Source organism: Harmonia axyridis, chromosome 5 (assembly GCF_914767665.1).
Source record: "Harmonia axyridis chromosome 5, icHarAxyr1.1, whole genome shotgun sequence".
Lineage (NCBI taxonomy): Eukaryota > Metazoa > Arthropoda > Insecta > Coleoptera > Coccinellidae > Harmonia > Harmonia axyridis.
The window spans coordinates 17,840,926-17,862,743 of NC_059505.1; the positions used below are offsets into that span (position 1 = coordinate 17,840,926).

At 33.4% G+C, this 21,818-nt stretch overlaps 1 protein-coding gene and 1 long non-coding RNA gene across 7 annotated transcripts in view; both read left to right on the plus strand.

The window, feature by feature from the left end:
- Nucleotides 1-12,968, plus strand: part of LOC123679965 — a 76,455-nt gene extending 63,487 nt beyond the window's left edge. For all 4 annotated transcript variants that reach the window (XM_045617570.1, XM_045617568.1, XM_045617567.1 and 1 more), the window contains 2 exons: nt 5,809-6,067; nt 11,388-12,968. In XM_045617570.1, coding sequence (XP_045473526.1) covers nt 5,871-6,067; nt 11,388-12,879 — 1,689 coding nt within the window. In that variant the 5' untranslated portion in view covers nt 5,809-5,870 and the 3' untranslated portion in view covers nt 12,880-12,968. The remainder of the gene's footprint in view (nt 1-5,808; nt 6,068-11,387) is intronic.
- Nucleotides 12,969-13,777: 809 nt separating this feature from the next.
- LOC123679967 lies at nt 13,778-16,106 on the plus strand. Of its 3 annotated transcripts, XR_006747460.1 has the most exons (6): nt 13,778-14,452; nt 14,556-14,681; nt 14,737-14,976; nt 15,069-15,565; nt 15,622-15,716; nt 15,803-16,106. It is a non-coding gene; the product is annotated as an uncharacterized LOC123679967 (long non-coding RNA). The 3 variants fall into 3 exon arrangements; XR_006747458.1 differs by having other exon boundaries at nt 13,781-14,681; XR_006747459.1 differs by having other exon boundaries at nt 13,781-14,681; nt 15,080-15,565.
- The last annotated feature ends 5,712 nt before the right edge of the window (nt 16,107-21,818 follow it).

Sequence of the window (21,818 nt, forward strand, 5' to 3'; positions counted from 1 at the left end):
TATTTCGAGTTTTTCCCGTGAATCACCAACTTGACGCTGTGACTCATACATGGAAATTTTCAAATTTTTTTATTTTGTGCCCATTTTGTGCCAATTTTTGCCGTATAAAAAAATGTTTGTGCCCATTCAGTTTTCGAGATATTTTGAGTTTTCCCTGTCAGTCACTTACTTGTCGGACGGAAATTTTCTTATTTAGATAAATTGTGCTCATTTTGTGGCGTATGGTATGGATTTTGTTCCCCTACAGTTTTCGAAATATTTGTACTTATTCCAGTGCGATGGATAAATGTAGCACACTTCATCGACGAGCATTGTATTATAAAATTATGCTTCGGATAACTCTGCATTTGCTTAACCTCATATGCAAATGCGTATAAATTTGTGTCTCAAATGATATATTTGAGACACAAATTTTATCTTGAAAATATGGAAATAAAACCGAAAATTAGTATTTACTAATTTTCGGTTTTATTTCCATATTTTCAAGATAAAATTTGTTTTCGAACCAATAGAAACAACCCAAATTGAACCGTATGTCGAGAATATATTTGACAAATCCCAACCAACTTTTATGAGCTATTGACTACTAAACCCCTAAGGAAGGGAGTGTTTGGAGAAAATATTTATCCCGATTGCTAATATTACTAACATCTGGTAAGTATTATAAGGGAACACATAATCGATGTTAACTTGCTCAACTTCAAAAACAAAATAATCGAACCAAGGCAGAGCAGATGGAACGAAACTGAAAGTAAATTAAGAGAATTCAAACGATGTTCAATGTCTTTAAGACAAAATAAAGACAGAAAAATAAGTTTGACAAACACATGTGCTTTCGATCCATTGATTGAAACAAATTTGTGTGACAGCAAGTTTCTCGCTGAAATCAACCAAGATGAATTGAACAATATACAGGGTGTACACTTTTGAAACAGCCTTAATTCAAGGGGAGATAATACAAGTGATTGGCAACAAAAAATGTCATATAACACATGGTCGAAATGTTGGTGGTTATTCTTCAATTTAACATTTTTTTATTTCACGGAATTTATCACTTTTTTCCATAAAATCAATTATATCTTATTCATTTTTGCGTCCTCATCAAATTTGATCATATATTCCGAAAGTGCATTAAATTTGCCTTGATATGAGCAGTCATGAGTGGCAAAAGATTTTCACTGACGAGTATGGTGAAGTGGTGAATCCAAATATTCTGAAGAGAGCAAAATAGTCGTATCTTTCCAATCGTTTTATGAAAGAAAAACTATGAATGAGAATTTGTTTTAAATAATTTTGAGAGATAATACTAAATGAAAAATCGTAGTTTCCAGATTAATAATCAGACCATTGAAGCATTTTTAACTATTAACTCCTCAACATCTCGAATTGATGTGAGTGTCATGTTTGTTGTTTTTGTCTCACTGAATGTATATTTCAGCTCCCTGAAGATGGTCACACAATGATGACCGAAAGCTAGGATGGTACAATAAATGAGATAGATCTTATGGAGTTTGACGACCACACCCGATATCCTTAAATTGAGAATATGTTTTCTTTGCAGTAAAAACTTCTCCATTTTGCATGCTTTCGAATGACGTATCCAGTTTTGTGTTAGCTACTTTCCTTTTGCTGTAATATCATGGCTGACGTGATGACAATAAAAAGACGAAAATACTCAAACTTTCCTTTGCTCTATTTCGGAGGTGCTTATGATTGGATATTGAAATAATTCACATGGAAATACTTATTTCTATTGAACTCAATGTTTCATAAAAAAATGAATTAATTTCTATTTATTTTTGCCGAATAAAATGATTAAATCAAATAAGTTCAACCGCCACCTGCTACTCGAAATAGCCATTTATGGAAAAGGGAAAACCCACAAGCGACTGTTGTTACCCATTTCCAACATGAATTGAGGTTAAACGTATCTTTGGGACTGATGAGGGGCGAACTTTTTAGTCCAGTAATTTTTCCAGATCGTCTTAATTCTGAAGAATTCAAAAATATTTTCATAGAGAACCTACCAGGCATATTAGACCAAATGCCTACCAGACAAAATGTTTGGTTTCAGATGGATGGCTGCCCGGCCCATAATAGTCGGAATGTAGCGGAATTAATGAACCAATATTTTGGAATGAGTTGGATCGGAAGATACGGTCCAGTGAGATGGCCATCCAAGAGCCCCGATCAGACCCTTTAGATTTTTATGTGTGAAACACTTTAAAGAGAAAGTGTACAAATTCGCGTTCAGACTGCAACATTTGTTGCAAGGCCTTGAATCAATTAATCGAAAGCACATGTGTTTGTCAGACTTATTTTGCCGTCTTCATTTTGTCTTAAAGAATATTGAACATCGTTTGAATTCTCTTAATTTACTTTCAGTTTCGTTCCATCTGCTCTGCCATTGTTCGACTATTTTGTTTTTGAAGTTGAGCAAGTTAACATCGATTATGTGTTCCCTTGTAATACTTACCAGATGTTAGTAATATTAGCAATCGGGATAAATATTTTCTCCAAACACTCCCTTCCTTAGGGGTGTAGTAATCAATAGCTCATAAAAGTTGGTTGGGATTTGTCAAATATATTCTCGACATACGGTTCAATTTGGCTTGTTTCTATTGGTTCGAAAACAAATTTTATCTTGAAAATATGGAGATAAAACCGAAAATTAGTAAATATGCACTGCAAGGCAAAAATATATCATTTGAGACACATATTTATCCGAAGCATAATTTTATAATACAATGCTCGTCGACAGGGCCGTCGCTAGCCAAATTGCCGCCCTAGGCAAATTCCCAATTTGCCGCCCTAACAGTTAACTCTGCAAAATGCAAAAAAATTATTTTGGCTTATCGGGGTCTTCTACCGAAATATGGAAAAATTGAAGGTGACTGTTTGGGAAATTTTAATAATAATAACATAGAAAAAACAAAAACAAAACCAACAAGTTCAAACTTATACAAAAAATAAAATTCATTTTAGGATTGGTAAGTAACAATAATAATAGGAACACATGAATGACAAGAACAAAAAATGAAAGTATCTGTCCGGAAAAAATATTCAACGAATTATTTAGAAATTAACTTTTCGATCATTGGAAAAAATGATCGAAGTTATACATTATTTCCATTTTTTGAACCAAAGAGAAAAGAAAACGAATTAAATATAACGAATTCGGTATGTTTTTTTGCCGACATTTCTAAGTTTTCTTCAAATTATGCCGTAAATTGTAAAGAATCAAAAAGATGGAGTTCGCTACCAATACCTTTCGTCCTTTCATATTTCATAATAATATTCAATAAGGACCCGCTCTAGCATTTCTGCCGCCCCGGCAAAAATACAAGTCGACGCCCTTGCAAATTCGTGATAAGATTTTTTTATAAAAAGTTAAAAAGGTTTTATGGACGTAATATGTATTGAGTGTAAGTATTTCTTATGAATTCAAATTTAATCAGGAAACATTATTAATTGATAAACTACTAAAGAAATTAATGAAAATTGTTGGACGAAACAGATAAAAATTCCATTTCTTGAATATATTTGGTTTTTTCCATGAATTGTTCGTAAACCCGTATTAGGTCACAAAAATCTACCCTCGATTTCAGCAGCTGGTATAACGTAAACAAAACCGATCTTCGACAGAGGCAATAAAGTGATAAAACTGTGCTAGAAACCAATTGCTATAGTTATGAAAGGAAGCAAGGACGATTTCTCATAAAGGCACGTCACGGTCCGTAATGTTTTTAAGATGTTAAAAATGTGGTAATGGAATCTATTACAAATGTTCGAATGATAACTATTTCAGTTCCGTTAATATCGCTCTTATGCCTACTACCGAAAACAAAATTGCAAGACCCTCCGAATTTCAGAATTGTACCTAGCATTTTAACACCTGACAAAGTACCTTATCAAGTATCTGAAAAAGAATCTTCAGATAGTTATTTGAATTCTTTTTTTTTAAGTATCTTAAGATACCTTTGCAAAAAAGTATCTTATTTTGTATCTAGATACTCTTATAAAGTAAATTTGACGGCTTTGTCAACTTTATTTTAAAATATAGGTAATTGATTTATAAAATTTGAAATAATATTCCAATTTCCAATCAGCATTGAAAAATCAAGTTATTAATCCGAAAAAAAAATCACGGTGAAAGTAAAAAGAAATGTATTCAATACATTCTTCTAGTAATTTAGTACCTAGATTTCTCGGAAAAAGTAGAAAATACCTTCCTTCAATCTTTGCCGCCCCTCTAGAATAGGCTCTGCGATTTCAGGTTCTTCTGCTGAGTTCCACTTTATAAAACGTTTGAACATTTTGTTTTTTTTTCAGGGGGTTTAGACGACATCTGGATATTTATGAGTTGTTGTGTATAATGCGGCACCTTTGATGGTTCAAATTGTTGATTAAATTGTCTGTATATTTTCGTGTTGTTTCTAACCGATTTAAATCTCATTTCTTACTTTGAATTTTTACACATATGATTTCTGTTGATCAAGATTGAAATGCCGCCCCAGAATTTTGCCGCCGTAGGCGGTCGCCTCCCCTGCCTACCCCCTAGCGACGGCCCTGCTCGTCGATGAAGTGTGCTACATTTATCGATCGCACTGAAATAAGTACAAATATTTCGAAAACTGTAGGGGAACAAAATCCATACCATACGCCACAAAATGAGCACAATGTATCTAAATAAGAAAATTTCTGTCCGACAAGTAAGTGACTGACAGGGAAAACTCAAAATATCTCGAAAACTGAATGGGCACCAAATTTTTTTATAACGGCAAAAATTGGCACAAAATGGGCACAAAATACCCAAATAAAAAAAATTGAAAATTTCCATGTATGAGTCACAGCGTCAAGTTGGTGACTCACGGAAAAAACTCGAAATATCTCGAAAACCGAATGAGCACAAAATTTTTTTTATACGGCAAAAATTTGCACGAAATGGGCACAAAATACCCAAATAAAAAAATTTGAAATTTCCATGTATGAGTCACAGCGTCAAGTTGGTGACTCACGGGAAAAACTCGAAATATCTCGAAAACCGAATAGGCACAAAATTTTTTTTATACGGCAAAAATTGGCACAAAATGGGCACAAATTACCCAAAACAATTTGATACCAAAATTCTGGGAGTGGATCACCAACTTGACGCACCTAACTTCAAATAATGACCAAAAACATTCTTATTTCAAATAGCACATCCAATAATTAGATTTTCCTACTCCTAACCTTACAGTTTTGAGGGTGTGCCAGTTGAAATAAGAAAGTTTTTGGTCATTATTTGGAGATGTTTGAAATTGATTATGATCACTCTATCTGCATAACTCGGAATTTGTCTCTGTATAGTTCTATATAACTTTCTGTATAGTATAGTCAATAGGTATGTATAACTTGAAAAAAACATTGTCTGTATTGGCGGCATAACTGGTTTTTTCATTAATTACCACTTAACATTTTCAATTTCTTGTCATTTTCTCATAAATGGTGCTTCTATGGTATACGGTGATCTGAAGAAACTCATCATTATTCGAGCTTGCTTTTTAATTTTTTAATTCATACACAGATTTTTATATTGAAAAAAGGGGTCCATAACTTTGTTTTCGTTTTATAAAATAATTTAAAATTATGCTTTTCTTTGCCTTATATACATACATCGCAAAAGAGATTTTTAAAATATCTTTATTACACGTTTGAAAAGAGATCCGAGTATTTTATAACAATCATAAAATATATGACAATATGAAATTTTCAATAATTCACAACAAAAATGTATTCTCATGTTTAATCTGATATTTTCATTTACAGAGTTTTTGGTATGGAGTCCGGAATGCAGTATACAAAACTTAGATCCTTTCAATGAACAAGCAATGAAATATTCCCACAAAGAAAAATATATCCCTTGTAGTCAACATAAATTACTTTCATATGTGAACATAACAGGAATCAACGCTACATTGATAATAGATAAAAAAGTTTCACATTCCTATACCAAAGAAAATATAACCTGTTGTTACTCATATGTTAGCAGATCTGGAAGTAAGAAGAAACCAGATGAAGGAATCAAGTAAGTCAACTTTGCAACATTACTGTTAGCGAATTATTTTACGAAAAGGAAAAAGCAACCAATCGATTCCTTCTTTCCCAACGACATAAGTTTGTCACTTCCTATCGCTAGGTACAGCACAGTCTATTCTGTGGCAGAAACATACTCAGTCGACGTAGCTCAGACCGATGTTACGCACAAAAATCTGTAACACTGGTTTCCCTATAAGCGAACATACTAGCACAACCTGATGCTGGTTGACGACTACCGTCTGCTACCGATATGGAGGATCCAGATTTTCGTCGATTCGTCGACGTCATTCACGTGTTGAATTCGGAGCATGCATGTACGAACATGGTGGAGATCAGAGTCCTCAACGAAGTGCGAGAACGTCCTTGTCTTTACGACGTGAAATCTCAATTTTATAGGGACCAAACTGATTAGTGAGCCAGGTGAATTTTCACTCTTATACAATACATTTTTCAGGGTCTATTCGAAATATTACTTTCATTCCAAAATTTTCTCCCCAAAAATAAAACAAGTTAGTTTCGTTTATTCATCTTTACTAGGTACCGCAAATAACTTCTGCACCATAATTTAAAAAACTGTCAATCGCCAGATCGTTCGCAATATCATAACCAATTCTGAATGTCATTTCAAAATCAATATTATATTATTATACAAGGTGACCCATTCTGAAAAATTCACTGTATCTCATTTCTCGTGAAAAAAACTGGGACGATATGGTAAAATCGCCTCTCGAATGCTGCGACTGAGTTGGTTAATAAGAAAAATCCGGTGTGTGATTGTCTCAGTCTTTACCTGTCGGAAATTCATCTTGATGATTAAAAAGTAAAATAACTTATTTCCGCTTTATATATTTATTTTCACAACAATTGTTTCGTCATGATAACATGACTTCGTCAGATGAGCATGGTAACTAACTACATATTTGAGATACAGTTCTTTAAATAGTTGAAAAAATATGGTGTGAAATATAATAAAATCCTGGAAATTCTTGGGTTTCAAAACAGGTTGAGTAAGGGTGATTTATTTAGGTCCGTTTGGTCGTTGAGGAGGATCTGTTTTTTATGGTACCTATTTATCTCCATTGCTTCAAGGAAATTCAATTTTAGGGTCTTATTTTCTACGTGCAAAATTTCGAAATTGTTGTCGAAATCATGCCCGGTCTCTAACAGATGTTCTGCATATGTTGAATTACAAGTTCCGCTAACGCATGCTTTCTGATGTTCTCCTATCCTAGTCCCAAATGATCTTCCTGTTTGACCAATGTATGTATATATGGGCAAGTACCACAATTCAACTTATAGACTCCAGACTTTCTATCTTTAGCGACTTTATCTTTATTGTTTTTTACTAAATTTCCTAATGAGTTTCTAGTTTTAAATGAAATATGGTATCTAATTATTATTTTTCTTTAGGTATCTTGCTATTTTTTCAGATTTATGTCCAATATATGAAAGGGTAATATATTTATTATCTTGTGGAACTGTTGGATATACAAGTGAAATAGATTTTTTTAATTGCATTCGGTTAAGTAATTTATTAATGATAGATGGATTGAAACCATTGTTAGGTGCAATCTGTTTTATTGTATTGAGTTCAATATCAAAGTTCTCATGTGTCATGGGTATGTTGATCAATCTAAAAATCATGCTATTATAAGCTGCTAATTTTTGAGCATATGGGTGGTTAGAGGAGGAATGAATTGTGAGATCTGTGTATGTTGGTTTTCGGAAAATTGAAAAATCATTATTATTAATTTTTTTTATTGTAGGAGATAATGAATTTATGAATTCTAAAAAGAATTCATTAATTCATTATCTCCTACAATAAAATTTACATATGAAGAAGAACAAAATAATAGTATTAATTTTCTTGACTTAAAAATCAGGAAAATTAATAATAAACATGATTTTTCAATTTTCCGAAAACCGACATACACAGATCTCACAATTCATTCCTCCTCTAACCACCCATATGCTCAAAAATTAGCAGCTTATAATAGCATGATTTTTAGATTGATCAACATACCCATGACACATGAGAACTTTGATATTGAACTCAATACAATAAAACAGATTGCACCTAACAATGGTTTCAATCCATCTATCATTAATAAATTACTTAACCGAATGCAATTAAAAAAATCTATTTCACTTGTATATCCAACAGTTCCACAAGATAATAAATATATTACCCTTTCATATATTGGACATAAATCTGAAAAAATAGCAAGATACCTAAAGAAAAATAATAATTAGATACCATATTTCATTTAAAACTAGAAACTCATTAGGAAATTTAGTAAAAAACAATAAAGATAAAGTCGCTAAAGATAGAAAGTCTTGAGTCTATAAGTTGAATTGTGGTACTTGCCCATATACAGGGTGTTTCCTAAACATGCGGCAAAACTTCAGGGGGTTGTTCCTTGGACTATTCTAAGAATATTTTGTCCTTTGATGATTTTTGAAAAACCTATTTGTTTCGAAGATATAGGGGAAACAAAATTTCAGATAATAACATTTTATTATGAAAAATTACATGAAAATTCAACTCAACCTACAAAAACTGTTGAAAATGACCACCTCTAGCCAGCATACAAGCATCCAATCTTCTCCTCATTGACTGCCGAACCCTTTCAAAAACACCAGGATCATTTCTTATTAAGTTACACCCAGCAATGATCCGATTTCGCAAGTCTTCCACATTTTCTACTGGAGTGGTATAAACTAATGATTTTAGATGGCCCCATAGGAAATAATCTAAGGGGTTTAAGTCCGGGGAACGAGCAGGCCATAAATGAGGTCCACCTCTTCCAATCCAAATTATTATTAATTATTGAACTATTATTAATTTTAAAAATATGAAAATTGTTGTTCGCCCTGTATCTTCGAAACAAAGAGGTTTTTCAAAAATCATCCAAGGACAAAACATGCTTAAAATAGTCCAAGGAACAACCCCCTGAATTTTTGCCGTATGTTTAGGAAACACCCTGTATACATACATTGGTCAAACAGGAAGATCATTTGGGACTAGGATAGGAGAACATCAGAAAGCATGCGTTAGCGGAACTTGTAATTCAACATATGCAGAACATCTGTTAGAGACCGGGCATGATTTCGACAACAATTTCGAAATTTTGCACGTAGAAAATAAGACCCTAAAATTGAATTTCCTTGAAGCAATGGAGATAAATAGGTACCATAAAAAACAGATCCTCCTCAACGACCAAACGGACCTAAATAAATCACCCTTACTCAACCTGTTTTGAAACCCAAGAATTTCCAAGATTTTATTATATTTCACACCATATTTTTTCAACTATTTAAAGAACTGTATCTCAAATATGTAGTTAGTTACCATGCTCACCTGACGAAGTCATGTTATCATGACGAAACAATTGTTGTGAAAATAAATATATAAAGCGGAAATAAGTTATTTTACTTTTTAATCATCAAGGAAAAATTCGATTAGAACTTCCGTAAATAAGACGGTTCGAAACTTTGTTCTCCGAATAATTGCACTACTACGAATTTGATAGATATCAAATTTCGCAATGAAGCAAAATGATTTTTATTTTTTCAAACGAAAACCATGTGCCGGACCAATTGAAACCGAGAGACAAAATTTGTTCAGAAATGAATGAAAATTTCAAAAATAAATTTCTATTTGTGAAGAAGCAGTTTCGTCGTACCATTTTTTTTCTCCAAAATTATTCAAGGCTAAACCCATACAGACGTCCCTGGTAAGAATAATTTGTTTGTAATTTTGTTTGTACATCAGAAAATCCATCTTGATGCAGTGAACACGTGTACCAAATTTCATAGCACTGTAATAGCATAATTGTGGTTAAAAAAAAATTCTGGAAACTTTATCTTTCTGTATCTCAGAAGTTGGTACGTTTACGACATACTTCCATGAGAGGTTTTTTTTAAATGGCACCAAGAATATCTTGAATAAATATTAGCATATCATCCACGAACATTCTGTATCATAAGCTTTCAAGAAATATTCATGAACCGCCTACAGCCTCTTCATAGGATGTTGTGTAGACTGGGATACTGCTTGCTTGAGAATACAATTTATGATATCGACGAATTCTGCCATATCAAATTCCAAACATATTATTGTTGGTAGTGTAAACAATTATTTGTGATACAGATACATCTTATATTTTAACTGTATTTATAATTTATATATTATTCACTTGTATTTGAATTGCCATGTATTTTATTGAATTAATTAGTATATGGATTGGAGTATGAGTATTTTTCCGCATGATTTTTTTAATTATCTGCAATAAAAAAAACAAATGGTTCAATCAAACTTATTCTGAATACAAGTTCTAGAATAGTTATTTATAATAAGTGCAGAAGGCATTGATATTCTTCCACGAGTTCAAAATTCAAAAACGAGCCACGAAGTGGCGAGTTTTGGAATGAACGAGTGATAGAATGAGCCTTCTGTACGAGTATTATACATTATTTTCTCTAATTCATTGCATTTTTATTGAAATTAATGAAATATTTCCATAAATATCATTTAGTGATTTTTGCATTGAAAAATGTTGGTTGGCAGAACTGATTTCTTTAAGGCAAATTGATGAATTGACAGATAAAGCCGTGGCAGAAAGTTCGGTGTACCAACATATAATAATGAAATATAACCATGAAAACTGTGCGTTTCTGAAATATTCTCGCACGATTTTGTTCTACAAGATGTGGAAGAATGAACGGAATAACCACAGAATTAGAGAAAAGCATTGATTGCACCAGGAGCTTTTGATTCTTTTGAAGCTCGGCGTTCATGCGCCGGGTTTCTGAGGATACTATAACTCTGAATTTCGATATGAACATTAGAGAGGTTATCCATAGACATAGATGTCACATATTATATAAACTTTATTTCAATTCTCTCAGATATATTGTTAATTAAATATTGGCAATTTTTCGGTGTATTCTTGGGTTTTCTATGGTTGTAGTAATACGATCAATATGAAATTCCGCGGATTAGTATGTTAATGGACAAATAAATATGAACGTTCCTATTTTTTCCCCAATAATTTCTATACTGCGGATTTGATTTTGATTTCGGATGCATTTAGTTTCACTCAACGTTCAATGTTAATAGGATTACCAGAATAGAAAGAAATTGACAGAGAAGCTCGCCAAAACGATTTGTGCATATTTACTCATACCGAGAGCTGCTTCAAAAACATAAGAAAAAATGAAAAGTCACAAATAACGAGTAAATTTTTGTTTCAAACAAGAATTTCTAGAAATATAATCGAATTAAAGAAATATTTTCATTGTTTCAGATTTGGCACCTGTAAAACATTCAAAGATTCCCTGAATCTTACTCAGGACACTGTTAGAGTGACATGTCATTCGAAAAAACATAAAAAAATTTATGAAAACGTACACGAAGTCATTAGGATCAAAAAAGAATTCAACGCCTCTAAATTACAACCGAACTCTGAGAGGGTGCCAAGTATTTTATTCATAGGAATAGATAGTATTTCACGATTGAATTTGATTCGAGCTATGCCAAAGTCATACGAATTTTTATCTAATGATAGTACTTGGTTTCCACTATTAGGATATAATAAAATAGGAGAAAATACTTTTCCAAACCTGATGGCAATTTTGACCGGATATAATTCAACGGAAGCTTACAACATTTGTGATCCCAAGAAAATCGGACCTTTAGATACTTGTAGATTCATTTGGAAGGAATATAAGAAATTCGGCTATATTACAGGTTACGGAGAGGATGAAACGAGCATCAACACCTTCAATTACCGAAAGAAGGGATTCACTAAGAAACCAGTTGATTATTATTTCAAACCTTACATGGAAGCCTCTGAAAGTATAGGAACTGTCAAAAGAGATACTCTCAGCTACTGTGCTGGTCCTGAGACTTCTGCTGAAAGAATTTTAAATTTAGCCAAGAGATTCGCTATAACATACAAGGATTACAAGCATTTTGGTTTCTTTTGGATGAACACTTTCAGCCATAATAACTTGAATACACCTAGCAGAATGGATGAAAAGATACAAAAATTCCTGAAAGATATAACAGAGGCAAAAATTTTAGATAACAGTATAGTAATATTTTTAAGTGATCATGGCATTCGTTTTGGAGATATAAGACATACTTTCAGTGGTTGGTATGAAGAAAGATTGCCGTACATTTTCTTTTCTTTTCCAGAGAGATTCAAGAAAAGGTTCCCAAAAGAAATAGCCAATTTTCGAACTAATGCCAATAGGTTAACTACTCCATATGATGTATATATGACTCTACAACATATATTAACATTATCCCGGTTCAACTATACAATGAAATCTATTACTAGTTGTCCCCACTGCAAATCTTTGTTTTCTGAAATAGAATTAAGCAGATCATGCGAAAGAGCTGGAATTGCGCCACACTGGTGTACATGTTCCGGTTTTTCTGACCTCAATCGCAAAGATGATATTGTACTAGCTGCAGCAAACTTTCTCGTGAAGGAAATACAAAGCAATGTAGCCAAAATGGGTGGTAGCCAAAAGTGTGCCAATTATCGACTAGGAAAAGTATTAGTTTCTTCTATATCAGATAAATTTAGCTATAAAAATGACACATATTTATTGATATCTATAGAAACAGTACCTAAAGCAGTTTTTGAGTCCACTATACATTTGAAAAAAGATGCCAAAAATAATACAAACTTCGTAATTGATAGCTCCATCAGTAGATTGGACAGCTATTTTCAACATGCAAAATGTGTTTCAGAAGAAATGTTGAAAATGTATTGTTATTGTAAATGAAATTTTGAAAGTGCCTTTTTTTAATTACTAAGACTATTTATTTCATTATGTAAATATTGTATAAATAAACTGAATTTTCTAGTAATGAATTGCATATATTTTACTGATCATTGAATTAATATTCAAATTCACTATTTTTATATACAGTGATTTTATATCCTGAGTGATTAGAAAATGTTCATCTATAGAATCTTGTTATTCAACCCAAACCTAGATGAAATGGGTTTTTTGTCTGTGATATAAGGTATTATATTTCGAAATACATAAACGATTTGTGTCCCGTATACTAAAACTATTTGACATATTATTTTCTTATTCGGGAGAAGAAGTAGGTACGGAGAGCCTACTAAATTATGTGAAATAAACGTTTCTAAACAGAATTTTCTGAAAGATTATCAATAATTATCGAGACTTCAGGAAGGATACGTAGGTACCTAAGTTTTGGATTTCAGTCATTATTAGTTTAATTTGAGATTTGAAATTTAATTTATTGGCGAGAATTGTGTCGGGATGCTCGCACCTCCCGTGGGATTGGAACAACAGAAACCTTTCTTGAGATTGAAAAATATCAAGAAGTACTTCCTTGAGATAAAGAATTTAGAATAGTACGTACGTTAAAACACTTTAGTTCCTGAAACTGAGAGAATACCTGCGTAATTTCTGGCGTTATTACATCAACTTCGCTAAATGGGAATTGGAGTACTATAGCTACCTGATAAGATCTGGTGTTCAGAAGGCTGAAAATAATTTACAGAAGAGATTCCATCCTAATAACAGAGTAATTCATTAAAAACCGATTTACGTTATGTTACGTTATGTATTTGAATATTATTAGTTTAGAGTGAAAAGGATCAATCTTTGTATTTTTTAATTTTATTAAATTTGTAGAAACCTGGGTAGGAGTTTGGTTGCCAGATAAGCCAAACCACCCCTAGAAATTAGTCTTTAGAGTCTCATAGGCAATTGTAACGTTACAGGTTATAAAGTCACTATTGCTCGGGCTATTTATTCCAAGGTGAACATGAAGCAGCACAATAGTGCTGTTGATATATATTACTTATTTCGGTGTTTCGGATCATTAGATTGTAGATATTACATAATTATGGTGCATCTTCATTTACCCTTGAAATAGTCGGAATTATGCACTCAATTTTTGTTGAAAGTTATCAGCTGGCAAAGTTATCAGCTTGAAAGTTATAAGTTGGCAATTTCTTAACTATTTGTGAGGGTGGTTCTATTTCTGATCAAAACACCGACATGAACCTTAAAATCTTTTATCCGGATGATTTTCAGCTACACTAGTACCTACACTTCACTGATTGACGTAGAAATTATTCAAAGTAGAGCATAGACCTAATATCAAATGGACAGGCCCTTAGAGAGAAATTCTGGCATGCCGCATATGAAAGAGAGAGATGGAGCTAGATGAGTCAACGTCAAAATCATATGATCAAAACATTGAACTCACATTCAGAAAATCGCTAATTTTTCTCTCATTCTGAATTGAACACATAGTTAATCTGATTGATTCGATTTGTAAAAGTGTTGAACATTCTAATAAAAGGATTTAGCGGTAAGTATTCCGTGAAATCTTTATCGGATTTCAATAAGTTCATGAAACTTATTGAAAGGCCGATTTCATCTTGAAAATTAATTGAAAGCTCATGTTTTTCTAGAATCCATCTGCTATTGCGAAATTCAAAGCACCAAAAGAACTAATTTTCAAATAAAATGCCTCACACTCGTGCAGCCTTCAATTGTACAGCGAGATTAGAAAAAAGCCAAAAGTTGAAATTTAATTCGTAAGTATTAATTTCTTTTAATACCCTCTGAATTCATACATAAAGGAAATATCAGTTCACAGTTTTCCAAAGGATGCGAATTAAGGGAACAGTAGATGAAAGCTGAAGAAGAATTGATTTCAACCCTTTTTCCTTGTTGAAAATATGCAGCAACCGTTTTCATCAACATAATTTATTAATATTCATGGTACAAAAACTCTGAAAAAGGATGTTATTCCTTCAGTTTTCAGTTTCTCCAATTATATGCCTGAGAGATTAAATTATGGAGATAAATGTCTTGAAGATAATATTGAAGGTACATTAATATTTTATTTCTTATGGATGTGAAAAATCTATTTATTTTCCGTCCCTTATTTTATTCATTCATATAAATAATTATTGCAAAAGAAATTGAACAGGACCAGCCAGAGACAAAACAGCAAGAGATGGGGCAACCAGAGACGGTACAACTGTTTATAATATCAAAATCCTCTGCTGCTGCCATGGGAGATTTTTCCCCCAGATTGAATACTAATATTAGAAATACTAGAAATTAGAAACCTGGGAATGAGGATTTCCAAGAATGGAACACTAGACGAAGTAATATCTGAGAGAAACATCCAAAGAAAACCAATAATCTCAATGTTAAATAGGATATTATCGATTAAAAACATAAATGTGAATAATAAGAAAAAATGTACTCAATAATTAGGAGCATAATAACATACAGCTCTGAAGTGAACAGCAGCTGGAAAATCTGAAAGGGACATGATACCAAATGATACAATAAGACATAGAATGGAAATAAGACATGATATTATTGATCTTAAGAACACAACAGTTGGTTTGGTACAGACAAGTCCATAAATACTTATGATACTAGGTGTGATTTAAACGATAATAATGTAAGTTCAATTCAAGAAAAACCAAATATGAAGATCAAATAGTTTGAAATTTCCAGTTTTTAGATTGCCATACTAAATGAGGAACATATTCTGTGCCGTGGCTTAAAAATTCATCTTTAGGGAAGCTCATTCACTGAAAGGCTGAAAATGGGTATCTTAAATTGTTATTTAGTTGAAAATTACTTTTAACATATGTGAACAACAACTTATAACAACGTTATAATATGTATTTTTCAGGAAAAATGAATGTATCATAACTGATCCTTGGAGAGATAAGGAGAAGAAGATTCATAAATTTCAAGATTTGGAGGAGTTTAGAACTAAGAAGAGGAAGAGGTCAATCCTGATATTTTTCAATATCCTGGATATTAAATGATTGGAAGAGTGAATATCCTCCTTAGTGGAGAGTGAGAAATCCGACTGCGAATATGTTCTTCCTCATGCGCTGATAGGCTAGAGTCGGACCATTTTTTAAATCATTTATTGTAATAATGTATTTTGAACAGCAATGAACACTTAATGAATACAATTCTTCATAAACTCTCTTTTTTTTAATTTCCTGTGTTATCTGGAAACAATTTTTTGAAAGATTTTACTATTATCAAATTGATGAGTGACTTGAACTAAACTAGTTGGAAGTAATAGAAAATTGAAGAATGAAATGTAATAGACATAACTGATTGTATTTAAACGCTAAAATTGTTTGTAAAAATGATTTTTCATTCTACCATCAATAATATTTGTACTTAGAATTTTGGTTGTCGAAAGCCAAAGTAATAAAATAGAACAACACAAATAGGTGATTACTAATCAGTATACTTTCATTTTGAATCTTTAAATGGTTATATTTAAGAATTAGTCTATATTGAATTGATTATTCCAACCAAACATTTGAAAGAATGATCATCTTCACTCAATAATAACATAATATAACGATTTTCACTTGATAAAAATATATGAAAATTATTTTCATTTTAAGTTGCGATATAATAAAAAAATATATTTTTTCTACTATCTTAATAGAAAACTTCATTCTCGCCCCTAAAGAAGGAAGGAAAAATGTTTTCCTCCCGGCAGGAGTAGAAGTAGCATTTTCCTCCCTGACTGATAAAAATGACGACCTTAAAAGTAGTAGAAAAGACTATATACATACCTTAGGAAAAAATGCTTTCCTTTCTTGGTATATAAATAATAAAAATATTATTTATTATAGCTTTTTCCATAAATTCTCAAACAAAAATTAAACGTTTGATAGTCGAAAATAGATTAATATAAGAAAGATTTCAAGCAATTCTAACCCTCGTTTACATTGCTAGAATTCCAATATATCAAAATAACAATGAGTTTCATTCAGAATAAAAGAAAAATTCAAGATTTTCAAAACGTAAGTCCAATGTTTTGGTCATATGATTTTGACATTGACTCATCTAGCTGCATCTCTCTCTTTCATATTCAGCCTGACGCGAACTCTTCGTGAAAGTCTCGTTAGGGCCTGTCCATGTGATATAAGGTCTATGAAGTAGAGACGAAGTTGTCCAATAGATCTATAAGTCAAGGTGCTTGTTAGGTTGGATGATCTTCCGCCCCTCCTCTAATTTAATCTATCCCTGAGGGTTCTTCACATAACAGCATCTCCAGATAAGGAACTATCACATATATCATCCATTGTTAAATTTATGATATTAAAGAAATAAGGAGTTGATATATTGCTTTTGTTTTCGGCTGCAGGTTTACTGAAACTGATTTCCAGTTCATAACTGAGCTGTTTTAAAAATTTCTTCTTCAACTTTTTTATTCTAGCCTTTATGCATCGTTCGGTAGGTACTGAATATATTTTGGTAAGTATACCAAGAAGTCCATGAATATCCTACCTCAGTTTGCCCACGGAACACACCAAACGGGTTCGGTAGACCAAAAGAATTTTCCAGAAAATTATAATGAAAAGGAAGACAACTTATCTTCAGAAAGCTGTTTCGCTCATGAAACTGGGCATTCAACAGACATATCTAATTGCGAATGTGTTGTTTTTGATCTCTCATTCTTGACTTGAGAGCAGGGAATGACGAAAGGAGGACCATACTCTTCCTCTCGGTCCCGAATTGGCGGACTGATCTTTATGTGGAACCATTGATTCGACAACGCGAGGATATAATAATGATTTTTATTTCTGCCAATTCGACAATTAAGATCATGATATGTTTTCTACGTGAGCTCTAGAAAGCTCGTGTGCGAACTCGCTCGAGGAATCAAATTAAACATACGTATTTTTCTCCTGTGAAAACAAACATACAGATCATCCAATACTAAATTACAAATACTAAGCTGGGTGAGCGTGCGCAAATCAACATCTGAAAATTCAAAACAATCCATGAATTGTCTTCCAAAACTATCGAGCAACCAAGTATTTGTGTGCTTTTTAAGGGAATAATAATAAGATCTTTATTTTCAACAGGTAAACACCCAATTACAGAAAATAATTAACCAAGTAATGAAAAAACCAAGCTACAGTACAAAATGAGATGAATAAAAAACAAACAAAAAATACAGAAATGAACCGACAATATCGATTCACAATAATCTAAATTAGCTTCAATACATGACAAATCAAAAATCAACACTGATAACCAATATAATATCTCAAGAGCAAGAAGATAACCGTATACCAAAAATATCAAAAAAAAATACAATCATATACATTCAATCTAACCCCGTTACATATTTATTGACAATACACGCCAACGAATCAAAGTGAATGTCACACTCTCTCGCAACTGACTTGAAAGTAGACTCCATGAACCAAATGGGGGACTGTATCAAAGAATTGGTCCTGGGTGTCCCCAAGTGGAATAACTCCACCGCTCGGGACGCAGGTCTTGGAACGCGGAATCCCAAAGCAGCCAGAAGAGGTGGGCAATCTATACTGTTGTGCAGTAGTTTGTATAGGAATCTGAGACACAAAATTCCTCTCCTATCCCGCAGCGAAACCACATTGAATCGACGTAACAATGCACCACGGTCGAATCCTCTTGGTGGATAAACCCTATCCTCCCTCCAAACTAAGAATTTCAAAAACCTTCTCTGAACGGCCTCAAGGTGGTATTGATGGCAAAAATAAACAGGATGCCAAATAATGCCACCATACTCCAACTTGCTTCGGATGAGTGAATGAAAGAGACTCAAAAATGTTGAAGTATTGCTGAAATATTTTCCATTACGAGCAATGAATCCATATGTTCTCGAAGCAGATGAAATGAGTTGGGTGATATGTGGAATGAAAGTAAACTTCTGATCAAAAACCACACCAAGGTCTTTCACACCATCAACTCGAGATAGAACTTGATCCCCGACGAAATATTCACATCTCAGAATATCTTTTTTCCTTGTGTAGGTAACAACACTACACTTTGAAACATTCAAACTCAAAAGATTATTCCCACACCACTTGACAACACTATCCAGCTCGAGCTGAAGTTGAACACAGTCTTCCAGTGACTGAATTTTATAATATAATTTTAAATCGTCCGCGAACATCAGATGCGGCAATTCAAGATCATCCATCAGATCATTCACAAACAAAATGAATAGGAGGGGCCCAAGATTGGAGCCCTGAGGTATTCCAGAAGTGGGTATAAACTCAGATGACCGTACACCCTCCAGCTGGACGAACTGACGTCGATCAACCAGGTATGAACGAAACAGTTTGACAAGGCTCTCGGAAAAGCTAAACTTATTGTGTAATTTCGATATAAGATGATCATGTGCAACCTTATCAAAAGCCTTCTGAAAGTCTGTGTATACTGTATCCACCTGTCCACCGGAATCGAGCACTTCGCAAATATACTGGGAAAATACCGTCAAATTGCTTGCGCAAGATCTCCTCGCCATGAAACCATGCTGCTCAATCTTAATATGACTCCTTATGGCTGGATAAATATTATTGTAGACAATAATTTCAAATAATTTGGAGAGGTTGGACAGAATAGAAATTGGTCTGTAGTTACAAACAACCGAAGGGTCCCCTTTCTTCAAGACTGGTACAATCTTGGCCAGCTTCCATGTTTTAGGAAAGGTGGCCTCGCTCAAGATGAGATTGAATATATGTTCCAATGGATGCGACAGCGCACAAATACAATCCTTTATAATAATACTTGGTATTCCATCAGGACCAGATGTAAGTTTATTTGAGAGTTTCTTGGCAGCGACAATTATTTGGTCTTGTGTTATTGACTTAATTCGAATCGCATCCTGACTACTAGTATCGTATATATCAAATTCATCACGGTCCACAACAGGATCATATACCGAACTAAAATATTCCGCAAAGACATTAGCGATAGACGTGGGCCCACTATAAATTTCTCCGCTCTGTCTCATCTCACCAGGAATTCTGGAGTTACCTTTCTTCTCATTAATAAAAGACCAGAAGGAGGAGGGATCCTGAGTAATCTTATCCTCCGAGCTTTGAATGAAGTTCTTATAAGCCAAGCCAATGTCACGTTTGACGGTCTTTCTCAACTCTCTGTATTTCCTCAGATAGAACTCATCTCCATACCTCCTGAAATTACTTAGAGATTTTTCCTTCTTCAAGATGTTGTTAATAATAGTCGAGTTGAAGTAAGAAGGAAAACGTCTTTTTCTTTTGATCTTAAAAGGCACAGTTTGCAAAAATATGTTATTCAATATGGCATAAAAACTACAACATGCCACATTGACATCCTGGGTCGACTCAAATACATCATCCCAAGTGGTATCCAATATCATCTGGTACATGAGCGGAAAATTAGCCTTACGAAAATTGAACTCTCTGGTGTCCACAGAGTTCACTCCCATGGACGAAATACGTTCTGACATACAGGACACGCAGAAATGAATCGGAGGATGTTGTGGATCAACATTTACCAAAGAAAATGCGTCCAGAGAGACGTGACATGGAACATTTGAAAACACCAGATCTAGCAGCCTTCCATTATTATTAACCAAATTATTGCATTGATCAAGGTTGAGAATCTCCGCCATCACTCCCAAGGCTACACACTTCCCATCTGAAGGAGGGTTGTTCACAAACTGAGGTGCATTGAAATCACCAATAATTAACAGTTTCTTATCTAAAATTATTTGAATGAAAGCTCTGCGTTGACTTGAGATGTGTTGTTATTATATTATGAATTTGTGACAGTCTGTAGATGAGTGACAACCTTGTTTTATCTTTAGCAACTCTGAGACCCCTGACTACGTACAGCTATAGAGTATAAGCGGGGATACCGCTTGTCGGCGGCCGGCTCCGACAGGTTTTGTTTTCTCGCGCCTATGGAGGACAGAGTAATTGCCGACTAGTAGATCTGTCCGAAACATTGAGCGGGAAACATGCCATCGTCGTCATCTGATGATATGATTGCTCTTGATTCAGTTCTTTTTATACTGGCAAAAACAAAAGTCGGTATTCATCCAATGAATCGTTTAAGATTTAGGTATGGTGAATATCATCACTTATTTTTAAAATTGAAAAATGATGACGAAAGGTTTTTTCAATACACCCGAATGAGCCAGGAAACATTCAAATATATTTTGAATAAGATTGAGTACCGCCTAACTAAAAATTGGGGTAATTTTCATACACAGCTTATATATCCTGAGGAAAGTTTTATGATTACTTCAAAAGGGGTTTAAACCACGTGACTTACTCGTGATCTGCCAAAGTTCAACTACTCCTATCTCCCCAGCGTTTTTGAAATTTCACCACTTTTCAGGTTGAGTAAGGCAATCTCAAACGTTCCTCTAATTTACTGTCTTTTCTACTACATGCAAGAATTCAAAAGTCTTTATTTTTAAATTTAGAAAAAACGCATTTTCAGACTTCGACAAGAATAGTCGATATAGTTGTATAATATTGTGTGAAAATTCATTAAAAAACAAATACTTGTAGGGCGAATTTATTAAAACGAAAAAAAGTGAAAACCTCATATGAATCGATGGTCTTCAGCGTTAAGAATTTGACGAAGTATTTGGGAATGTATGTACTTCTGGTCCGTAATAAATTGAATCATTGACCAATTCTTGAACACGACATCTAAATGCTAATATTTCGGTTACTATGCAACTTATGTTCTTTATTCCAACTTCCTGCTTGGACAGTATTATTTGTATTTATTCCGTATTGCATTCCTTTTGTACACTTCGGCAATGAGAGCGTCGACATCCGTTTTTACATCACAGTCGGCAGAGGTCAATCGGCTTGAAAGAACTAAATTGCAAC